This window comes from Schistocerca nitens, chromosome 2, assembly GCF_023898315.1.
Source record: "Schistocerca nitens isolate TAMUIC-IGC-003100 chromosome 2, iqSchNite1.1, whole genome shotgun sequence".
Classification (NCBI taxonomy): Eukaryota; Metazoa; Arthropoda; class Insecta; order Orthoptera; family Acrididae; genus Schistocerca; species Schistocerca nitens.
In genome coordinates this window covers 491,892,685-491,910,924 of record NC_064615.1, presented here as the reverse complement: position 1 = coordinate 491,910,924, position 18,240 = coordinate 491,892,685, and the positions used below count along the sequence as shown (strand labels likewise).

At 39.2% G+C, this 18,240-nt stretch overlaps 1 protein-coding gene across 3 annotated transcripts in view; it reads left to right on the top strand.

Moving 5' to 3' along the window:
- LOC126236443 (DNA topoisomerase 3-alpha) overlaps positions 1–18,240 on the top strand; it is a 222,279-nt gene that overhangs the window by 106,069 nt on the left and 97,970 nt on the right. For all 3 annotated transcript variants that reach the window (XR_007544915.1, XM_049945758.1, XM_049945757.1), the window contains exons 8-9: positions 8,725–8,832; positions 17,099–17,208. Coding sequence is in view for 2 of the 3 variants with exons in the window: in XM_049945758.1 (XP_049801715.1) it covers positions 8,725–8,832; positions 17,099–17,208 (218 nt within the window). In the remaining variant the exon portion in view is untranslated. The remainder of the gene's footprint in view (positions 1–8,724; positions 8,833–17,098; positions 17,209–18,240) is intronic.

The window sequence follows — 18,240 nt, the reverse complement described above, 5'->3', positions numbered from 1 at the left end:
ATTTGTGCTGAAATTATAGTGTGTTAATATTCCACTGCACAATCTCAGACAGACAGTGCTACACGACTGCTGACTTTCTAGCATACATGCTGCTGATGTCGTCAGATCGATCTTCGATGGTTCACACTGCTTGTCCAATGCGTGTCATGCTGTATTGGCATGGAATCTGTTATATCCTGGCCCCCTGTAAACTGAGGTTATCTTAGGCATTGCCAGTAATGTGCATATTTCATTGGATGGACAGAAGATAATACTTCTCAGTATTTTACCATTATGTGCCTTATTCTACCTGATAATTTTCCAGAGTGTGGTATAATGGCAATGGCTGTCTCTTTGTTGTGGTACATGGTATAAAGGCAATGGCTGTCTCTTTCTTCACAACTTTTTCCACCCCACAGTTATACTGTAGTGGTGGTGTGCAGAGCACACTCAGCCTGCTCCGAGAGGGTTTACATTTGGACGACTGCAGGGCTTCTTCCTCAAAGTGCTCCATAAACAGATTCATAATCACAAGTAGAGTGGGGTGCCCATTGTGATGCCCTCCATCTGTTCATAGTCTTTTTTTTTTTTGTGATGCAGACATTTACCCACATGAGGGCCTTGCAGGTCCTTCAGGTATTCTACCTGCAGATATGTAGGAGCCCTGCTGTTACTGACAGTGGGATGTAATGGCACCTCGTCTTAGTAAATCTTATGGATCCCATAAAGTCTTGGTGGTATGGGTCTTTGTGGTAACAGTTTCTTGATAACCCCCTCTGGTAAATCCGAGTCCTTGAGAAATGTCTCGGTCTAGTTCTCCGGCGTTGATCTACCTGTTGGAGTCATCATTTAGCAGGCCCTGCATCTTCAAAGTGCAGTCCTTGTGGTTGAGGACCAAAGAAGCATTGCCTGAGTCAGCAGCTAATGTATCCTAACAAGTCTGCTGTGGCTGAGCACTATTTGTCTGAGTTTTGTGTTATGGAATACATACACACTAGTATTTTAACACAAACATTGAAAAATGGGACAGTGTCATTAGTGAGTCCATGGAAACATGGACCAGTGACTATCTCATCGAACTGGGACTGTGTCTTATAGTCTCAGCAAAGCTTGGGAACTGACACTTAGCCTAATAAAGAAGACACTCAGCAGCTCCGAATGCCTACAACCACACTACTGGAGCTGCCGGGTATTTCTGCCCACAGACATCGACACAGTCACGCTCTGGCTTGGAGTGCTTGTGGAATGCCCTGCAGAGTGGATGGGGTTAGCCATGTGTCTCCAGATCATTCAGTTTGTCAACACACACTTGATGATGTAACTTGTCTTACCACTGAAATTTTGTGTCCAATAGACATGTGGATATTTGATCGACAGTGTTGTTGAAGACAGAAGAAATAGTGTGAGTAAATTTGTGAGTAGGCACCTTTACTGCAGGGCAATAATGACCCGATTTGCATACCAGTTGTGTTAACAGAACGGGCAAACAGAATTATGGGTCAAGAAAGTATTTTAGTGGTGTCTGACTTGAGGTAACTTGATATTGTGGTCACCCATGAGCAAATATTTGCACTGAAGTTGATATTTGAATGTCATAACACTTTATTTTTCTGCTTGCAAAGAAAAACTTGAGAAATTGGTATAAAATCTGCCTTGTATAATACAGTATTGCTATAATGTAATTGGATAGATAAAAAAATATGCTCATCAAGGAGTGGCAAGAGAACACAGATATAAAGGTACTAAAGATTGCAAGGTTTTGTAGCCTATGGCTACTTCTTCTGGCAGAATACTTGAAAGGGAAGGAAGAGAGGGAAGGAAAAGGATTGGGGAGGTTTAGGAAAATGGGTAAAATTATGGAAAGTTATCTAGAACCATGGGTCAGGGGAGATTTACCAGACGGGATGAGAAGGAAAGACTGATTGTTGGGGACTGCACCAGATGAAATGTGAAAACCTGAGTGCTTAAAGGTGGAAGGTAGGGTTATACGCAAGAGAGAAATTACTACCAAAACATCGTGCATGAGTTAATAAGAACCGAAAGCTAAGTGCATTGTAAGTTATAGAAAACGAAAGCTATTGAAAACAAAAAGGAAGTGAAGAAAGGAATAGTTGCTGTGAAAATTTGCTAAGACCAAAGAAATTAAATTCAGGCCAGATGGGTGGCAAGGACCAAGTACATTTTGTAGCACCAGCTCGTACCTGCTGAGTTCTGAGAAACTGGTGTCTGGGGAGAGTATTCAGATTGCACATATGCTGAAAAAGGCATTGAGATCACAATCGTTATGTTGTAGAGCATACTCTGCAACGGGATATTGTGTGGGGCCAGTATACACCCCTTTGCCTAAGTCCATTCATCCTAGCTAGTAAGGTTGTGGTAGCCATGCCAATGTAAAAGGCCAAACATTGTTCACAGAACAGCTGGTATGCAGCATGTGTCAATTCACAGTGGCTCTCCCATTGATAGTATTTGTTTTGTCAGTTACAGCGATGGTATAGGTGCTGGTAGGAGGGTGCATAGTGCAAATCTTACACAGACTAAGGAAATGGGTACAGAAAGAGTGTAGGGTCTGATAAGGATATTGGAGAGACTGGGAGGGAATTGAAAACCTATTCTAGGTGTGGTGGGCAAAATGTTGGAAAGAATGGACCTCTGGGCAACTTTTCTGAACTGTACTCCTTTTCCTAAATCTAACCAGTCTCATTTTCTTCACCGCTCTTCCTTCCCCTTCAGTCCTGCTAGAAGAAGGGGCCACTTCCTTCAAAAGATCTCAACCTTTGATACCTTAATGTGTGTTCTCCTGCTGCCGCTTCATTAGTAGATTTTTTATCCATCCAATTACATTATATTTTCAAAAACTTATTATGTTCATTGCAGTATTGCTGTAGTTTTCTTTTACCCGCATATGTTTCAGTGCATAATGTGGTATCTTCAGAACCTTTGTAATTAATATATCAGCCTGAAAACTTTTTTCTGGAAGAATAACAGGCTAAGACTTAATACTGTTTTTGCGAACAGGTATAATAATTGCCATTCACATTTGAACTTGTAGCAAAAGGCTGAGGCAAGTGTTAGGGAGCTAAGCTGATGGATATTCTGCGCCTGTTTCTAAAGTTTGTTGTGGAAGTCAGACCTACCAAACTACTTTTTGAAATAAAACTGCGAAATATTTGAAGACGTTATCTTACATTATTACATAAAACCAGTTGTCTTGTTTCAGCAGTGTCACAGGATATAAGCACTTCAACAACTGTTCATCTTCATTTTCAATTAAATCATTCACAGTCTGAGAGTTCCATATATCTGGTTTTAAAATAACTGTGTATGTGGTCTACATATACTGATGTGACAGGAGTTGCACATTTATTGGGTAATACCGGGTTGATTATGTTTTTCAGTTTCATAAAAAATTCTTCTGAATAGACTGGTGCATGATCATATAAATTACTGGAATAACAGATGTGTTGGCTGCGTTGCTGTGGCTGCCTCAGTATGTAAACTGTTATTATTGCCTGGAAGATTGGGGGACGGTGACTATAATTGAGCATATTGTTTTTCCACTAATGTTATTTTAGTGTTATACACTGTGACTGTACACCTAGAAGGATTTTAATTAAATGGACACTTGCTGCAGAAGGCTACTTATTTATATATATGTGACAGCAATTTTTTTTTTTTCAAATTTGTTTTTACTGTTTTGTTAGCTTATTGTGGAATTCTGTCTTTTTAGCTATTGCCCGTCCAGTGTGAGACTTTCTTGTTGCATGCAATTATGTACCATCTTTTTTTTTAATGTAGGAAAAGACAGTTTGATACTGTAAACAATACACATCAAGCTTCAGAAAGGCACAATTAAAAGATACATAAAACTTTTTTTTTTGGCCACAGCCTTCATCAGTAAAAGAGAGACACACATTGTTCACACACACAAGCAGGCACACCTCACACACTCACAATAGACAACCATGGCATCTCAGACCAGATTGCAATTATCATGTGGAATGCAAGCAGCAATCTGGAGGGGGCGGGGAAGGGGAAGGGATGGTAGTGTACACGTGGGGGGAGAGATGAACGCTGTCTGGCGGAGTGTGCAGGGACTAGACTGCTAACAGGCACAGTGTCAGGAGGTTGTGGTGCAGGGAGGTAGGGGGAAAAAAGAATAAAAAAAGGAGAGGAGCAGGGAAAGACAGGTGGATGCATTGGAAGAGGCTTCAAATAAACAGTGTGGGAGGTGAGAAAGGGGAGGAGATGATAGGACAGAGGGGGTGGAAAGTGTTGGGTGAGAGGGTGTGGTGACAGTGTGTTACTGTAGGTCCTCGTGGGAGAGGAGAATGTGTTGTAAGGATAAATCCCATCTGTGCAGTTCAGAAAAACTGGTGGTTGAGGAGAGGACACAGATGGCTCGGGTAGTGAAGCAGCCATTGAAATCAAGTGTGTTATGTTCAGCTGCATGTTATGCCACAGGGTGGTCTGCTTTGCTCTTGGCCACAGTTTGACAGAGGCCTTTCATCCTAGTGGACAGCTGGTTGGTAGGCATACTAATATAAAAAGCAGTGCAATGGTTGCAGCAGAGCTGCCAAATAACATGGCTGCTTTGACAGCTGGCCCGGCCCTTGATGGGGTAGTACAAACTGGTACTAGGACTTGAATACAAAGTGCTTGGTGGGTGATTTGGGTCTTCCAGAGGAATATGATCCTTGCGGTAAGGAGTTGGGACCAGGAGTGGCATAGGGGCAGACTAGGATGTTGTGGAGGTTGGGAGGGTGACAGAACACCACTTTAGGAGGAGTGGGAAGTATCTCGGGTACTATGTCCTTTGTTCCAGGGCATGATGACAAGTAATCAAAGCCATGGTGAAGGATGTGGTTCAGTTGTTCCAGTCCAGGATGGTATTGAGTGATGAATGGGGGCACTCCATTTGTGGCTGGTTCTTGGGGATGGTGGGAGGATTGGGGTGTGAGGGGAAATTGTGCAAGAGATCTACTTGTGGATTAGGTCTGAGGGATAGTGCCAAACTGTGATGACCTCGGTGGGACCCTCACCGTAGTGAGCAAGGGAGTTCTTGTCACTGTGGGTATGCTGTCCCTGGGTGTCCGGGCTGTATGGAAAATATTTTTTGGTGTGGAAGGGATGACAGCTGTCGAAATGCAGGTACTGTTTGTGGTTGGTGCTCTTAATGTGGACAGAGGTGCAGATGTAGCCATCAGAGAGGGGGAAGTCAACATTTAGGAAGGTGGCACACTGGGTTGAGTAGGATCACATGAAGCAGATGGGAAGACGTTGTGATTGTGAAAAATGAAGATAGGGTGTCTTTGCCCTGACATGAGATCATGCGGATATCATCAGTGAACCTGAATCAGACTAGGGGTTTGGTGTTTAAGGAGGCTAGGAAGGTCTCCTCTAGATGGCCCATAAAAAGGTTGGCGTAGGAGGGTTTCGTGCGGATGCCCATGGCTATCCCGCAGATTTTTTTTATATACCTTTCCTTCAGATGAGAATTGGTTGTTGTTGTTGTTTGTTCTTGTGGTCTTCAGTCCTGAGACTGGTTTGATGCAGCTCTCCATCCTAATCTATCCTGTGCAAGCTCCTTCATCTCCCAGTACCTACTGCAACCTACATCCTTCTGAATCTGCTTAGTGTATTCATCTCTTGGTCTTCCTCTACGATTTTTACCCTCCACACTGCCCTCCAATGCTAAATTTGTGATCCCTTGATGCCTCAGAACATGTCCTACCAACCGATCCCTTCTTCTAGTCAAGTAGTGCCACAAACTTCTCTCCTCTCCAATCCTATTCAATACCTCCTCATTAGTTACGTGATCTACCCACCTAATCTTCAACATTCTTCTGTAGCACCACATTTCGAAAACTTCTATTCTCTTCTTGTCCAAACTATTTATTGTCCACGTTTCACTTCCATGCATGGCTACACTCCATACAAATACTTTCAGAAACGACTTCCTGACACTTAAATCTATACTGGATGTTAACAAATTTCTCTTCTTCAGAAACACTTTCCTTGCCATTGCCAGTCTACATTTTATATCTTCTCTACTTTGACCATCATCAGTTATTTTGCTCCCCAAATAGCAAAACTCCTTTACTACTTTAAGTGTCTCATTTCCAAATCTAATTCCCTCAGCATCACCCGATTTAATTCGACTACATTCCATTATCCTCGTTTTGCTTTTGTTGATGTTCATCTTATACCCTCCTTTCAAGAGACCGTTCATTCCATTCAACTGCTCTTCCAAGTCCTTTGCTGTCTCTGACAGAATTACAGTGTCATTGGCGAACCTCAAAGTTTTTGTTTCTTCTCCCTGGATTTTAATACCTACTCCAAATTTTTCTTTTGTTTCCTTTACTGCTTGCTCAATATACAGATTGAATAACATCGGGGAGAGGCTACAACCCTGTCTCAATCCTTTCCCAGCCACTGCTTCCCTTCCATGCCCCTCGACTCTTATAACTGCCATCTGGTTTCTGTACAAATTGTAAATAGCCTTTCGCTCCCTGTATTTTACCCCTGCCAGCTTTAGAATTTGAATAGCAGTGAGACTATGGGCATGATGGATATGGATGTTGGTGTACAGGGAAGTGGCGTCAACAGTGACGAGTAGGAATCCAGAGTGTAAAGGGGTGGGGTTGATAGGGAGTCAATGAAGAAAGTGGTTGGTGTCTTTGATGTGGTAGGCTAGATTATGGGCAGTCAGTTGGAGGTGTTGGTCTATAAGGGCCAAAATTCTTTCAGTGGGAGCACAATAACCAGCCACCATACGGCATCCAGGATTGTTAGGTTTGTGGATTTTGAGAAGCATGTAGAAGGTGGGTGTGCAGGGTGTCATAGGGATATGGAGGGAAATGGATTCATTGGAGATGTTCTGGGAAGGGCCTAAAGTGCTGTTCCATCACCCACCTGACCTCCAAAACATGGTAGTACATCCCTATGCCACTCCCAGTCCCAACCCCTTGCCACAAGGATCATATGCCTGTGGAAGACCCAGGTGCGAAACCTGTCCAGCACTTCCTATTCAAGTTCTCTCACAGGCTTATCCTACCGTATCAGGGGCAGGGCCAACTGTCAAAGCAGCTATGTTATTTACCAGCCCTGCTGCAATCATTGCACAGCTTTTTATATTGGTGTGACTACCAAACAGCTATCCACTAGGATGAATGACCTCTGTCAAACTGTGGCCAAGAACAAAGCAGTCCACCCTGTAGCACAACATGCGTGGGACATAACACATTTGATTTCAACGGCTGCTTCACTACCCAAGCCACCTGGATCCTTCCCTCCACCACCAGCTTTTCTGAACTGCGCAGATGGGAGTTATCCTTACAATACATTCTCCACTCCCATAATTATCCCGGCCTCAACATATAGTAACATACTGTCCCCACCCCCTCTGTCCTATCATTTCCTCCACTTTCTCATCTCTCACCCTGTTTATTTGTAGCTCTCTGCCAGTGCATCTGCCTGTCTTTCCCTGTTCCTCTCCTTTTCTGCTTCTTTTTTGCCTCTTTTTTTCCCCCCTTTCCTCCCTCCCCCCTTCCTTTTTCTCCCACCTCCCCACCCCACAACCTTCTGATGCTGTGCCTGTTGGCAGTCCAGTCCCTGCGCACTCCACCAGACAGCGTTCGTCTCTCTCCCCATCCGTACACTACTATCCCTTCCCCTTCCCCACCCCTTACAGATTGCTGCTTGCATCCCACATGAAAGTTGCATTCTGGCTTTGATATGTTGGAGTTGGTGGGCATGTATGCATGAGGTGTGCATGCTTGTATGAATGGTGTATGTCTCTCTTTTGCTGACGTGTTTATCTTTTTTACTGATGAATTTGTTTCCTGTCTCCTATTTAATTTGCACTGTGGTGTGTGTATGTGTAGTGTTGGCAGCCTTTACTCAGTGCTTTGACTGCTGCTTCCCTTTTGCATTAAGTGGTTGAAAAAACGTATTTTTCCAAAGGGGCAGTGTACAAATATACATCAAAGCTACCTTTTACTTAAGAAGCATATCGGCAACTTGAGCCTCAGTTTCTGCAGCTGTCTTTGACGCCAACACAGTTACTGACCCCAGCATTTTTGTGGAGCAGTACTTTCATTATAATGGTAGTGATACTGTTAGGAAGCATTATTCCATAGAATGTTTCTCAAGGCAGTATTTTAAGTGTAACACTTTTCATTTGAATCTTTCTTTATAAAATACTGTGTAATGTTCTCCACTAGTTGTCTGATTTGCAGCACCAACTTTTCATCTGGCATCTGTTGTCTGTAGTTGACAGTTGAATAAATGAAAGAATTGGCAGAAAAGACTGGCTTCAGCTTTTCAACTGAACAGGTGTGGTCATTTTTGGAGCATAATGCTAGGTGTGGAGTTGATGCAAGTTGTATGTAATTAAAATGAGTTCAGGTCATGTATGGTAGCAATAAAAGTTCAGAGTTTGTAAGTGTTCTGTATTGTGCATGCTTTTTCCATTTGTACTGTTGTCCCAGCATTAGTCAAAAAAGGGACTAAATTTTTGTTACTCAATATAATTTGGGTGCAGTTCATAATCATTTTATAATTAACCTTTTAATTAAGATTTTAATCACCAATGATTGGACAGTTTTCCAGAAATTTATGAGGAAATATGAAAGCCATCTGTTTCTTATGGAGTTAAGATTGTGTTAGCATTGCCAGTATTTCTTTTTTTCTTCTTGCATTGATTCTTTTATCATATTGATACCCCTATTAATTTTTTTTCAGAATTTGCTGGCCGTGTTCTTCAGGATGGACCAAACCCTCGAGTTGGAAAAAAATCAGATCAGGCCCATCCTCCTATCCATCCAACAAAATACACAAACTCACTCACAGGTGAATGTCTCATGTTTGCATTTTTCAGCTTGTAGCTTTTTTCCTGTTGTGTGTACTAGCTATATTGAATATAAACTCTGACGTAGTTGTTGATATCAATGCTGAGGCTGGGATAATCAGTTCATGTGTCTGTAGATGACTGATTATGTAGTAGAGAACAACTCAATTGTGTGAACTGAATGGCAGAGAAGTGGTTGGAGTGAGAGAATGTAACTTGGCAGACTGTTGTACTGTAGGTGATACAGAAGAGGTAGAGGTTATGGGTGGTGGCTAAAAGCTATTGGTGAATCACATTCGTTATTAGAGTCTGGTACCACTTAGTATCCCTGTTCTTTTTAAAGTGTAGTTTGCATGGTACCTGTACATCTATGGAAGTAGATAATTGCCAAGTGATTGTTGTACCAAGAGTAAAAAAAGAGGCAGTTGTTACATCCTGTATTTGGATGCAGTCAAGTTTGGATCCAAAGCCTGTATCTAATTTAAATTATGTAGAGAGAACAAATGACATTGACCCTAGGTTAAAATACATTTTGCAAACTCAAAGAATATACTAATGTGATCAAGACATCACAATCTGAAATGTGTCCCATTACATAAACTAACAATACTTCAGAGGATGTCCCTTGTCTGTTGTAGATGATGTTATATTGCTTGAATACCTTCCAGTAATGGTAGAAGTGATTGTGTTTACCTTTTATTTTTCACAATTAGTATTTTGTGTAATTTTGTAAATTGAACTGTATACTCTAGTACTGCTTTGTAGTACTGTGAATTAAGCCTTTCCACCAAGACAGTTGAAATTTTCAGTTGTTTACATGGTATTCTTTCTCTTCCTAAGTTATTTGTATTTCATTCTAGTTTGTACTAACACCTGTGTCATCAGTTTCAATATATATCGAGTATGAGTCGTTCTTTACTTGGGAACTGTGCAAGTCTCCATTCTTTGCAGATACAATTACAATTTTTATCCATTAATTGTTAGAAGTGGTAGTATGCCTTAAATTTATAGTTTAGATAGTATACCACTGTTTGATACATTGTATTGAAAATACAATATTTTTGTTTATGTCCAGAAGACACATTACTTCCTCTTTGTGCATGCCTTGAAGGTACACTTGAGATTAGGAGTACATTGCATGTAATAATTGTTTCTTTACTATATAGAAGCATCTCTTATTCCATTCTGGGCTGCTTAGTTTCTGATTATGTTGTCAAAATATTTTAAGTTTTAATTGTGTTATGTCTGTTATCTCACAGTGTCATTTCATAAATGTATCCTCTGTGTCTTTTAAGTAAATATGAAAATTTATACTTTTTTGTTTGTGTTGGACACTTTCTTCAATGTTTAGAACACTTGTATTCCGATCATTGCATCCGTATTTTCTTTAAGTCTATAAAAATATGCCATCTCCTGTCAACATTGCTGATAATATTTATAGTATTTTAAATAAAAGAAGAGAGAATGGCTGGCTTACCTTCAGAATGCAAAATTCCTGTTTCTGCCTGCAGAAACACTTCTGGAAGCAGTGATTATTGTTTTCTACTTTAAACACTTTTATAATAGTGCTGAGAATCTCGTCTCATGAAGGCAACCACAGTACAGCCATTCTGTGTTCTTTTTACACAGTTTTGCAGCTGAGTTTTCTGTAGTTCTTTGTTAGTTATTAAGGTGGGGATGTAAAACTAATGATCCTGTAATCTCATCACTTCTTTCTTTTGCCTAGTTTATAAATTTTCATAAGACTGTTCTTTTCATTCTTTAAATTTATTAACTGAACTGATTTCGAAGCTTGTATGTTTGTCATGGAATACCACTGTTTTATTTTTTTCATCTTTGCATACAGATTCCCTCATATTGACAAATGTCCAAGTTATGTAACATAATTTGTATCATGTCAAGATGTTGATTTTTACTTCCAACTGGCCAAGCTTCTTTACTATTTTTACATCCATGGCATATAAGTGTTGTTACCAGACATGGCTTGTGGTTTCCATATTGGGTAATGCTGTGATGTTAATTGATTGGAACTAACCTAGATCTCAGACTATGCTACAGATCAGTCCATCATTGCAACCAAGATTTCAGGGGGAGAGATGGGGGAGGCTATATCACACTCTAGCAAAATGTTTAGATACTGGATCTTCTTTTCAGTTTGTATTCAACTACTAAATAACATCAAAAGCTAACTCCCAAGACGAGATATATAGGTAGCTTATTTGTCCCCCAATGTCACATTTTCCAACATTTTACCACAACAAATCATACTAAAGAACACGTTTTGGAGAGATCTTTAATGCGATGTATTTTAGCTTTGCTGCATGCTTCGTGTTTTTGATGTTTTCATCTCTAAACTTCAGGGTTTAATGTTTTTTGCACTCAAACCACAGCGTTTATGAGTTCGCATGATGAAACAGTAATGTTTCCTTGACATCACGAAGCTTGTGCTGTGATTGGCTGACATAAGCAACCCGACCAACCACCATATTAATTTCCAAACCATATTTGTTGTATTTATAATTGTGTATTGCAAAAATATGCATGATATGAAGTGATATAGCACATTAAAGATCTCTCCAAAATGTGTCATCATTAGTATGACTTCATGTGCTAAAGTGTCAGGAAATGTGATACTTTAGCACCAAAGATCATAACTAAGGACACTTTAGTAAAATATGAAGTTGGTGGTTAAACATGTGACTATCCTTTTTATGCACTTAAATTAATAAGCTAAATTGATTGTTACAACACAGCTCTAGTTTCTTATCTTCTGTTAATACACTTTTGCTTACCTTAATTCACTTCTTTATAGGTGAAATTGGTCTATGACCATTTCATTAAAATTTGGCTGATTCAGTAGTTCTATGTTGAGAGGTCCCTTCACAAGCACACAAAGTCTATCCTCATTCATGGTATTATGCATGAATGTTTTCACTTGCTTAAACATAGAGAAACAGTGTTCTGCCATTCCTTTCATCATTGGGAAGGTTAATATTATCTGCAGAAACTTGACACTTTCAGGAAAAGCTTTTGCCACATTGTTTTCTGGCACTTTCATAAAATCCTTTCAGCTGTATAACATGTTACATTCATGACATAAGTATATTTACTGTACTGTAAGCAGTAACAGCTACTGGTACTTTTAGTTCTTTTTCTGGGAAAGTAATTTTATGTTTAGAAAACAACTGATGGTTCAAACATTTGTGCAGTTGACAAGTGATCGTTAAAACTGAATCACTCACTGATCTGGGTCACAATACAGCTGCAGACCTGGTGCTCACACCATTCTTGATTCAGTGAAATGTCCCTGTTTTGCAGTTGGTTCTTCTCATTCCCAGTAATCATCTGTGTCAAGTGAAGTCCTAACATGCTGGACGAAGCTGTAATATGAGACCCTTAGTCGTAAGTTTTCACTGCTTCAGTATTCCTTTGTTGCAGTTGGCTGAACTGTTACAGTGAGGCATGACTATATTTAAAAAAATTTAACCAGAAGAGGAAATCTTCATCTTGCAGGAAACACTTTACTCCCAGAGCCTTGTTTATTGTTCTGTAATCATTAGTATCATCATCAATAATTTTTTACACTCACTCAACAATTTGCTTTTGGTATTTGTATGTAGTGATTATATTCCATGATTAGAAATTCCATTTTATGGACTGACGACAGGTAGGAATACATTTCTTCATTATCTCATCCTTCAAGTAGCCAAAGAAGATCCACTCTTGCTTATTGCCTGTCACACGATGTTCAACAAATAAATTCAACTGATGTACGTAACATGAAAGAAGTGAGCTTTTTCATACATCTCTTTAATTCTGATTTGAACTCCACTTTTATGGCCACTCATAACAGGGGCACCACCATAACAATGAGTTATCAGTTTTTCTGGTATTTAAGTTATGTAAAAAAAATCTGCAGTTACATAAGTATGATTTTTAGGTCATACAAAGAAAATAAGTCTTGTGTTTGTTTTCCCCATTAAGTCATACTGAATTGTTACAGCCAATTGTGACAAATTTGAAGTCAGTGGTTTCATCAGCTTTGATTGTAAGGAATTTTGTCTTCAACAGTCCACTCCTGATGAGATTAAGACATGCCTCATAAATTGATTCCAGCACTTCATTTTGAATTGTTTTGGACAGGCCTAAGAAAACATGGTTTTCTGATTTTTCAGTGTGCTGCTTCTAGATGCCATAAAGTTCTGACATCAGATCAATTAGACCTTGAAAAAAATCCTGGGTTCTTGGAATTTTTTGTTTCATCATGACTCCTTAAAGCAACATTGAATTTGCTGCAAAATTTCATTCAGTCATCAGTTTACTCGATATACAGGATGGTCCATCTGAAGTTTCAGATGAGATTATCTTGAAAACTATACATTGGGTAAAAATAGTGGGTAAGACAAGTTTGTAAGCTCAAAGGCGGACACCAAATGATACTACACGTGACCTCCAGCCCCCGCCCCCTTGGGTGGGGTGGGTGGCAACTTTTAAATCTTAAATGGATACATCCATTTTTGACAGATGGTGTTGAAATCGAGAAAAAAGTAAAATTTGGTAAGAACTCTGATTTATTTAGAATTATCAGAAAGATGCATCAAATTGACAAAACATGTGCACCAATTCTTTTGTTACACCAAATTAAGCTATTTTTGTACCAAATGTACTCTATCCCACTTTTAGCGTTACCCAGGAGCGATGACATGGACGTAGGAGAATGATGTTCCCATGGGGTGCTTCATTAGTGAAACTCCCCTTGCCTCTCACATGTTGGGGCCCTTCATTAGTGAGAGTCCCCTTGCCTCTCACAATTTGGGGTGCTTAATTAATGAAATCATCTACAAAGAAATTGTTCAAAATTATCGCCATTTGCTTCAATGCATAAAGTCAATTGTCTGTGAAAGTTGTCCACAATTTTGAGCAGCACATCCCGTGGTACGGTTGCACATGCTCTTCAAATGCATTGCTCCATATTATTTCAGGTTGTGGGCTGTCTGTCATAAACAGTATTTTTTAAATAACCCCACAAGAAAAAATCTGGAGACGTTAGGTCTGGTGAACGTGGAGGCCACTGAATTGGCCCACCACGTCCTATCCACCAACCAGGGTACCATAAATTTAAAACGTCCCGCACCTGTTGGAACCACATTCGTTGCCTAGTTTCTAAATCAACATCTTCCATTAGCTCCAACAAATCATTGCAGAGAAGTTGTAAATAAGATTTCGGTCAAAAAAATACCGTCCTATCAAGTAACCATTTAAATTCCACACCAAACATTAACGACCATTTGTGTTGATTGTCAACAGGTCTGTGCCAGTGTGGATTAGCAGGGGACCAATAATGACAATCATGATGATTTAATTTGCCATTGTTTTTTAATGTGGCTTCATCGGTGAACAAAATGTATGTAAAAAAATCATTGTCACCTCTTATCATTTCCAAGGCCCATTGGCAGAAATGCACGCTTATTTGCATATTTTTTGGCGTTAATGCCTGTGTCAGTGTGATATGATACGCATGATATTTATGTGCCTTCAAAATCTCAAAACAGTTGATTTTGGTATTCCAGTTTGTCTCTGAATCACACGACTACTCATTTTGGGATCCAGTTGAACACAGTCGAGAACAGTAAGGGTACGAGCATCATTTTCATTGTAATTGCGATGATGAGATGGACGGTGCATGTATCCATTTCGAGCTCATGGAGTGCAGTTTCAAATAATGTTTTCGCTTGGATGTTGTCTGTTTGGGAAACGATCCACATACAATTGCGCAGCTGCAGCGTAATTGTTATGGCATTCACCTAAAATTAACATCATATCAACAATCTCTGTAGGAGGATAGTGAGCCATGTTTCACTAAAGAATAATTTACTTTCGTTAGTTGATGTTTACGGTTCACAATCTGAAAGTGAAGTGACGTCTGATTGCATTGCACCAACCTTTATAGCCATTGTTCACAGCTTGGCCGTGGTAGCGCCACAGTCTGGTGACTAATGTAATTGGGGAAGAGTTCCCTAATGAGATTTTAATACCATTCCGCCTCCCTCCATCAAAAACTGTGGCGAGTAGGATACATTTTGTAAAAAAATAGCTTAATTTGGTGTAATGAAAGAATTGGTGCACATTTTGTATCGATTTGATGTGTCTTTCTCGGATCATTCTAAATAAATTGGAGTTCTTCCCCAATTTTAATTTTTCCTGATTTCAGTGCCATCTGTCAATGGTTTTAAAAATTTTTCAGACAAAACTTGATTACTTCTTTATGGAGAATCCGAATCTGCAATAAAAAAATGGGGGTTTCCATTTAAGATTTAAAAGGGGGCTGGGGGTCATGTGTAGTATCATTTGATGTCCCACTTTGAGCTTACGAACTTGTCTTACCCACTATTTTTACCCGATGTATAGTTTTCGAGATAATCTCATCCGAAACTTCAGATGGACCACCCTGTATACGGGTTTTGTGATACATTTTCATTATATGTCTTTATATTAACGCGGCAAGCACTATCTAGTTGGCACGTAATGCCCACTTTCTGTAGGACTGAAAATTCAGTAAAACCATTTAAATGTTTTTCACTGGGATTGTATTTTTTCCCCTTTGCGAAAATGTTTTTTTAAGTCTGTGATACCATTCTCAGTCCAGCACTATCACTGCTATTTCTCACAAGACAGGTGAAACAGAAAAATGCATTTTTCATTTCACATTCACACAACTAGCCCATGTCAGTCACAATGGAGTTGTTTGGGGACTGATGACCTCAGATGTTAAGTCTCATAGTGCTTAGAGCCATTTGATTTGTACTCGTTCATTGCTCTGTTAAAATTGTGTGTATACCCTTGCCTTGATTTACATGGTTTTTGTTCTTGATTGATGTTAAGATCAGGTCAGGGTGCACCAAGTTCCTTCACTTTCATCCTAACCACATGTTTCAAAATTTTACTTGATAAATTGCACACTGAATTCATCGTGTATTGTTTTTGGACTCATAGTATGCTGCTGTTATTCACAATAAAGTAAAATTCTGTAAATTTAAGCATAATACACTCACATAAAGAAACTTGTCAATACTTTCGTTAGCCACAAACACAATCAGCAAGGAAGGTAACTAAAGTAAAGGGACATATTTTGCACACTTTCTCCTCTAATCATTCATGAAACTATTGCTAGGTGGTGATACATTATCATACTCTACTGCACATTGCAAGAGATTTGCAAACTTATTCCAATGGTGGATAAAATAGCAAATGAAAAAAAAAAAAAACTATCTAAAGCACTATAAAAACAATAATACTAAATGTCTATTAATGACTACCAAAGCGTAATACAGATATACAGATACAGGGATTCAATGGCAAAATTTCAGCAACTCTTTTCATTCTGCTTTGATGTAAGCAGTGGAACGTGAAAATTGTGTGTAGGTTGGTAGGACATCCTTAGGCTGAAATGCCAGAGCCTTTGAGATACCCACAAGAGCTGTACTCCAAGGAAGCCCCACCCCCAAACCTCTGCTACATAGAGCTAAGCAGCATTGCAAGGTGTAGCCATAAAAGTAACTATTACCTATTCGAAAAACATCACTTGATATCCCATATCAGCAGTTCCAAAAACATTTACTGGTATTATTTAAATCCGTGTGAGAAATTTGCGAATTTAAATTCTGCAATACATTGTTTATAAATTTATTTCAATATGTATTGTGGGGCAGCACCATCTCAGAGCAATTAATTATGAGCCGTACCTGGTTGTTCCAAATTCCTACACTACATCATCTGAGCTTGTTTAGTTTCAATGTAAATCAAAATGGTATCATGATCACACTTGTAGTGTAACATTTTCTGACATAGAAATTTTATTTATTTTCTATCTTAATGGTTCGTTCTTGAACTTAGATTATCCTTCTGTATATATTATTCATTTCAATAAATGTTTTGATCACCTCTTGTCTTTGACTTCCTAAAGTCATTCTGCTGAAGTTCCTTGTTTGTGATGCCATTCATTTGTTTTTGACTACATGTATATATTTGTAGAAGACATCTGCATTCTCCTTGCCTTCAGTTGTTAATGATAGTTATTAAATCTGTTTAATTATATGGAACTCTTGTAACTACTTGTTCATTTGGTGGAGGTACCTCCATCTCAGTATTCACAAAAGGAAAATAATGTAAAAACACCAAGCAAATAAAAGAGGAACATAGGCGATTTGTGTGGTAAATGAGAAGAAAATGTGTGAAAATATGAGGCTCATATGGTATTTGTTATTACAGGGAATGAACAAAGATTATACGAATTTATTGTTCGACACTTCCTCGCATGTTGCTCCAAGGATGCTGAGGGCCTGGAAACTATAGTGGACATTGATATTGCTGGAGAAAAGGTTATCTTTCATATTATTTAAAAGACAAACTATTTAAAGACAAATATGTTATGAATTCCTGCTGCATAGTTCTTCTTCTACACCATCATCATCTTTTTTCTGCATGGTGCAATGTGTTGAAGAAATATTGTTGTAAATATGTTGATGTGATAAAGGGGAAGTAACTTAACCATGATATAGAATGGTTTCAAAGAAATACTTTTCACTAAGCGGTGGAATCCAACAATTTACATCTGTGCTACAATTCCATAGCTTGCCGATGATTCAATTGCTTAATCCAAAGGACAAAGGGAATAAAATGCAGATTGATTTGATGTGAGATGAATAGAACCCACTCCTTACGAGTCATGAAACGTAAGCGGCTTCAATACGGCTGAAGTATACTGTACTAAATTGGAAACTGAAGTAAAAGTCTGGTAAGAGAAGGGGAAAAATTGAAGGAAAGATTCATACTTGAAGAAGTATAGGAAAAGATTACAGCACAATAATTTTCTGTTATTGTAACTTGGTATTCAACTTCCTTTCTTTTTTTTTATTTTTTTTTAAAGCACGTTCATGGTCGTTTTCAATATTTTAATATTCTGAGTATTCTTAAATGCTCCCTCTTCACTTTTCTGTCTCTTTTTCCCTACTGTAGCATCTCTGTAACTTAAATGTTGCTCTCTCTCTCTCTCTCTCTCTCTCTCTCTCTCCCTCTCCCCCCCTCCCCCCTCCCTCCCCCAAATCTCTCTCCCCCTCCCTCTCTCCCCCTCCCTCTCTCCCCCTCCCTCTCTCAATGCCCCTCCTCCCTCCCTCCCCTCTCTCCTCACCCCACCCCACCCCACCCCTCTTGAGGACTCTGAACAATTTCTCTGTCATTTATGCCTAGTAAGACTCCACCTGGTCTTTTTAAGTCATTATTTCTCATTTAATTTATCTTACTTATCCCTTTTCCTCATTAATTACATGTTCCACGTGAGTCAGTTTTAAAGCAGAGTATTTGATATAGCACTGTTCTTTTTTAAAGATTGACAAGTGAAAGTAAAAATAAAA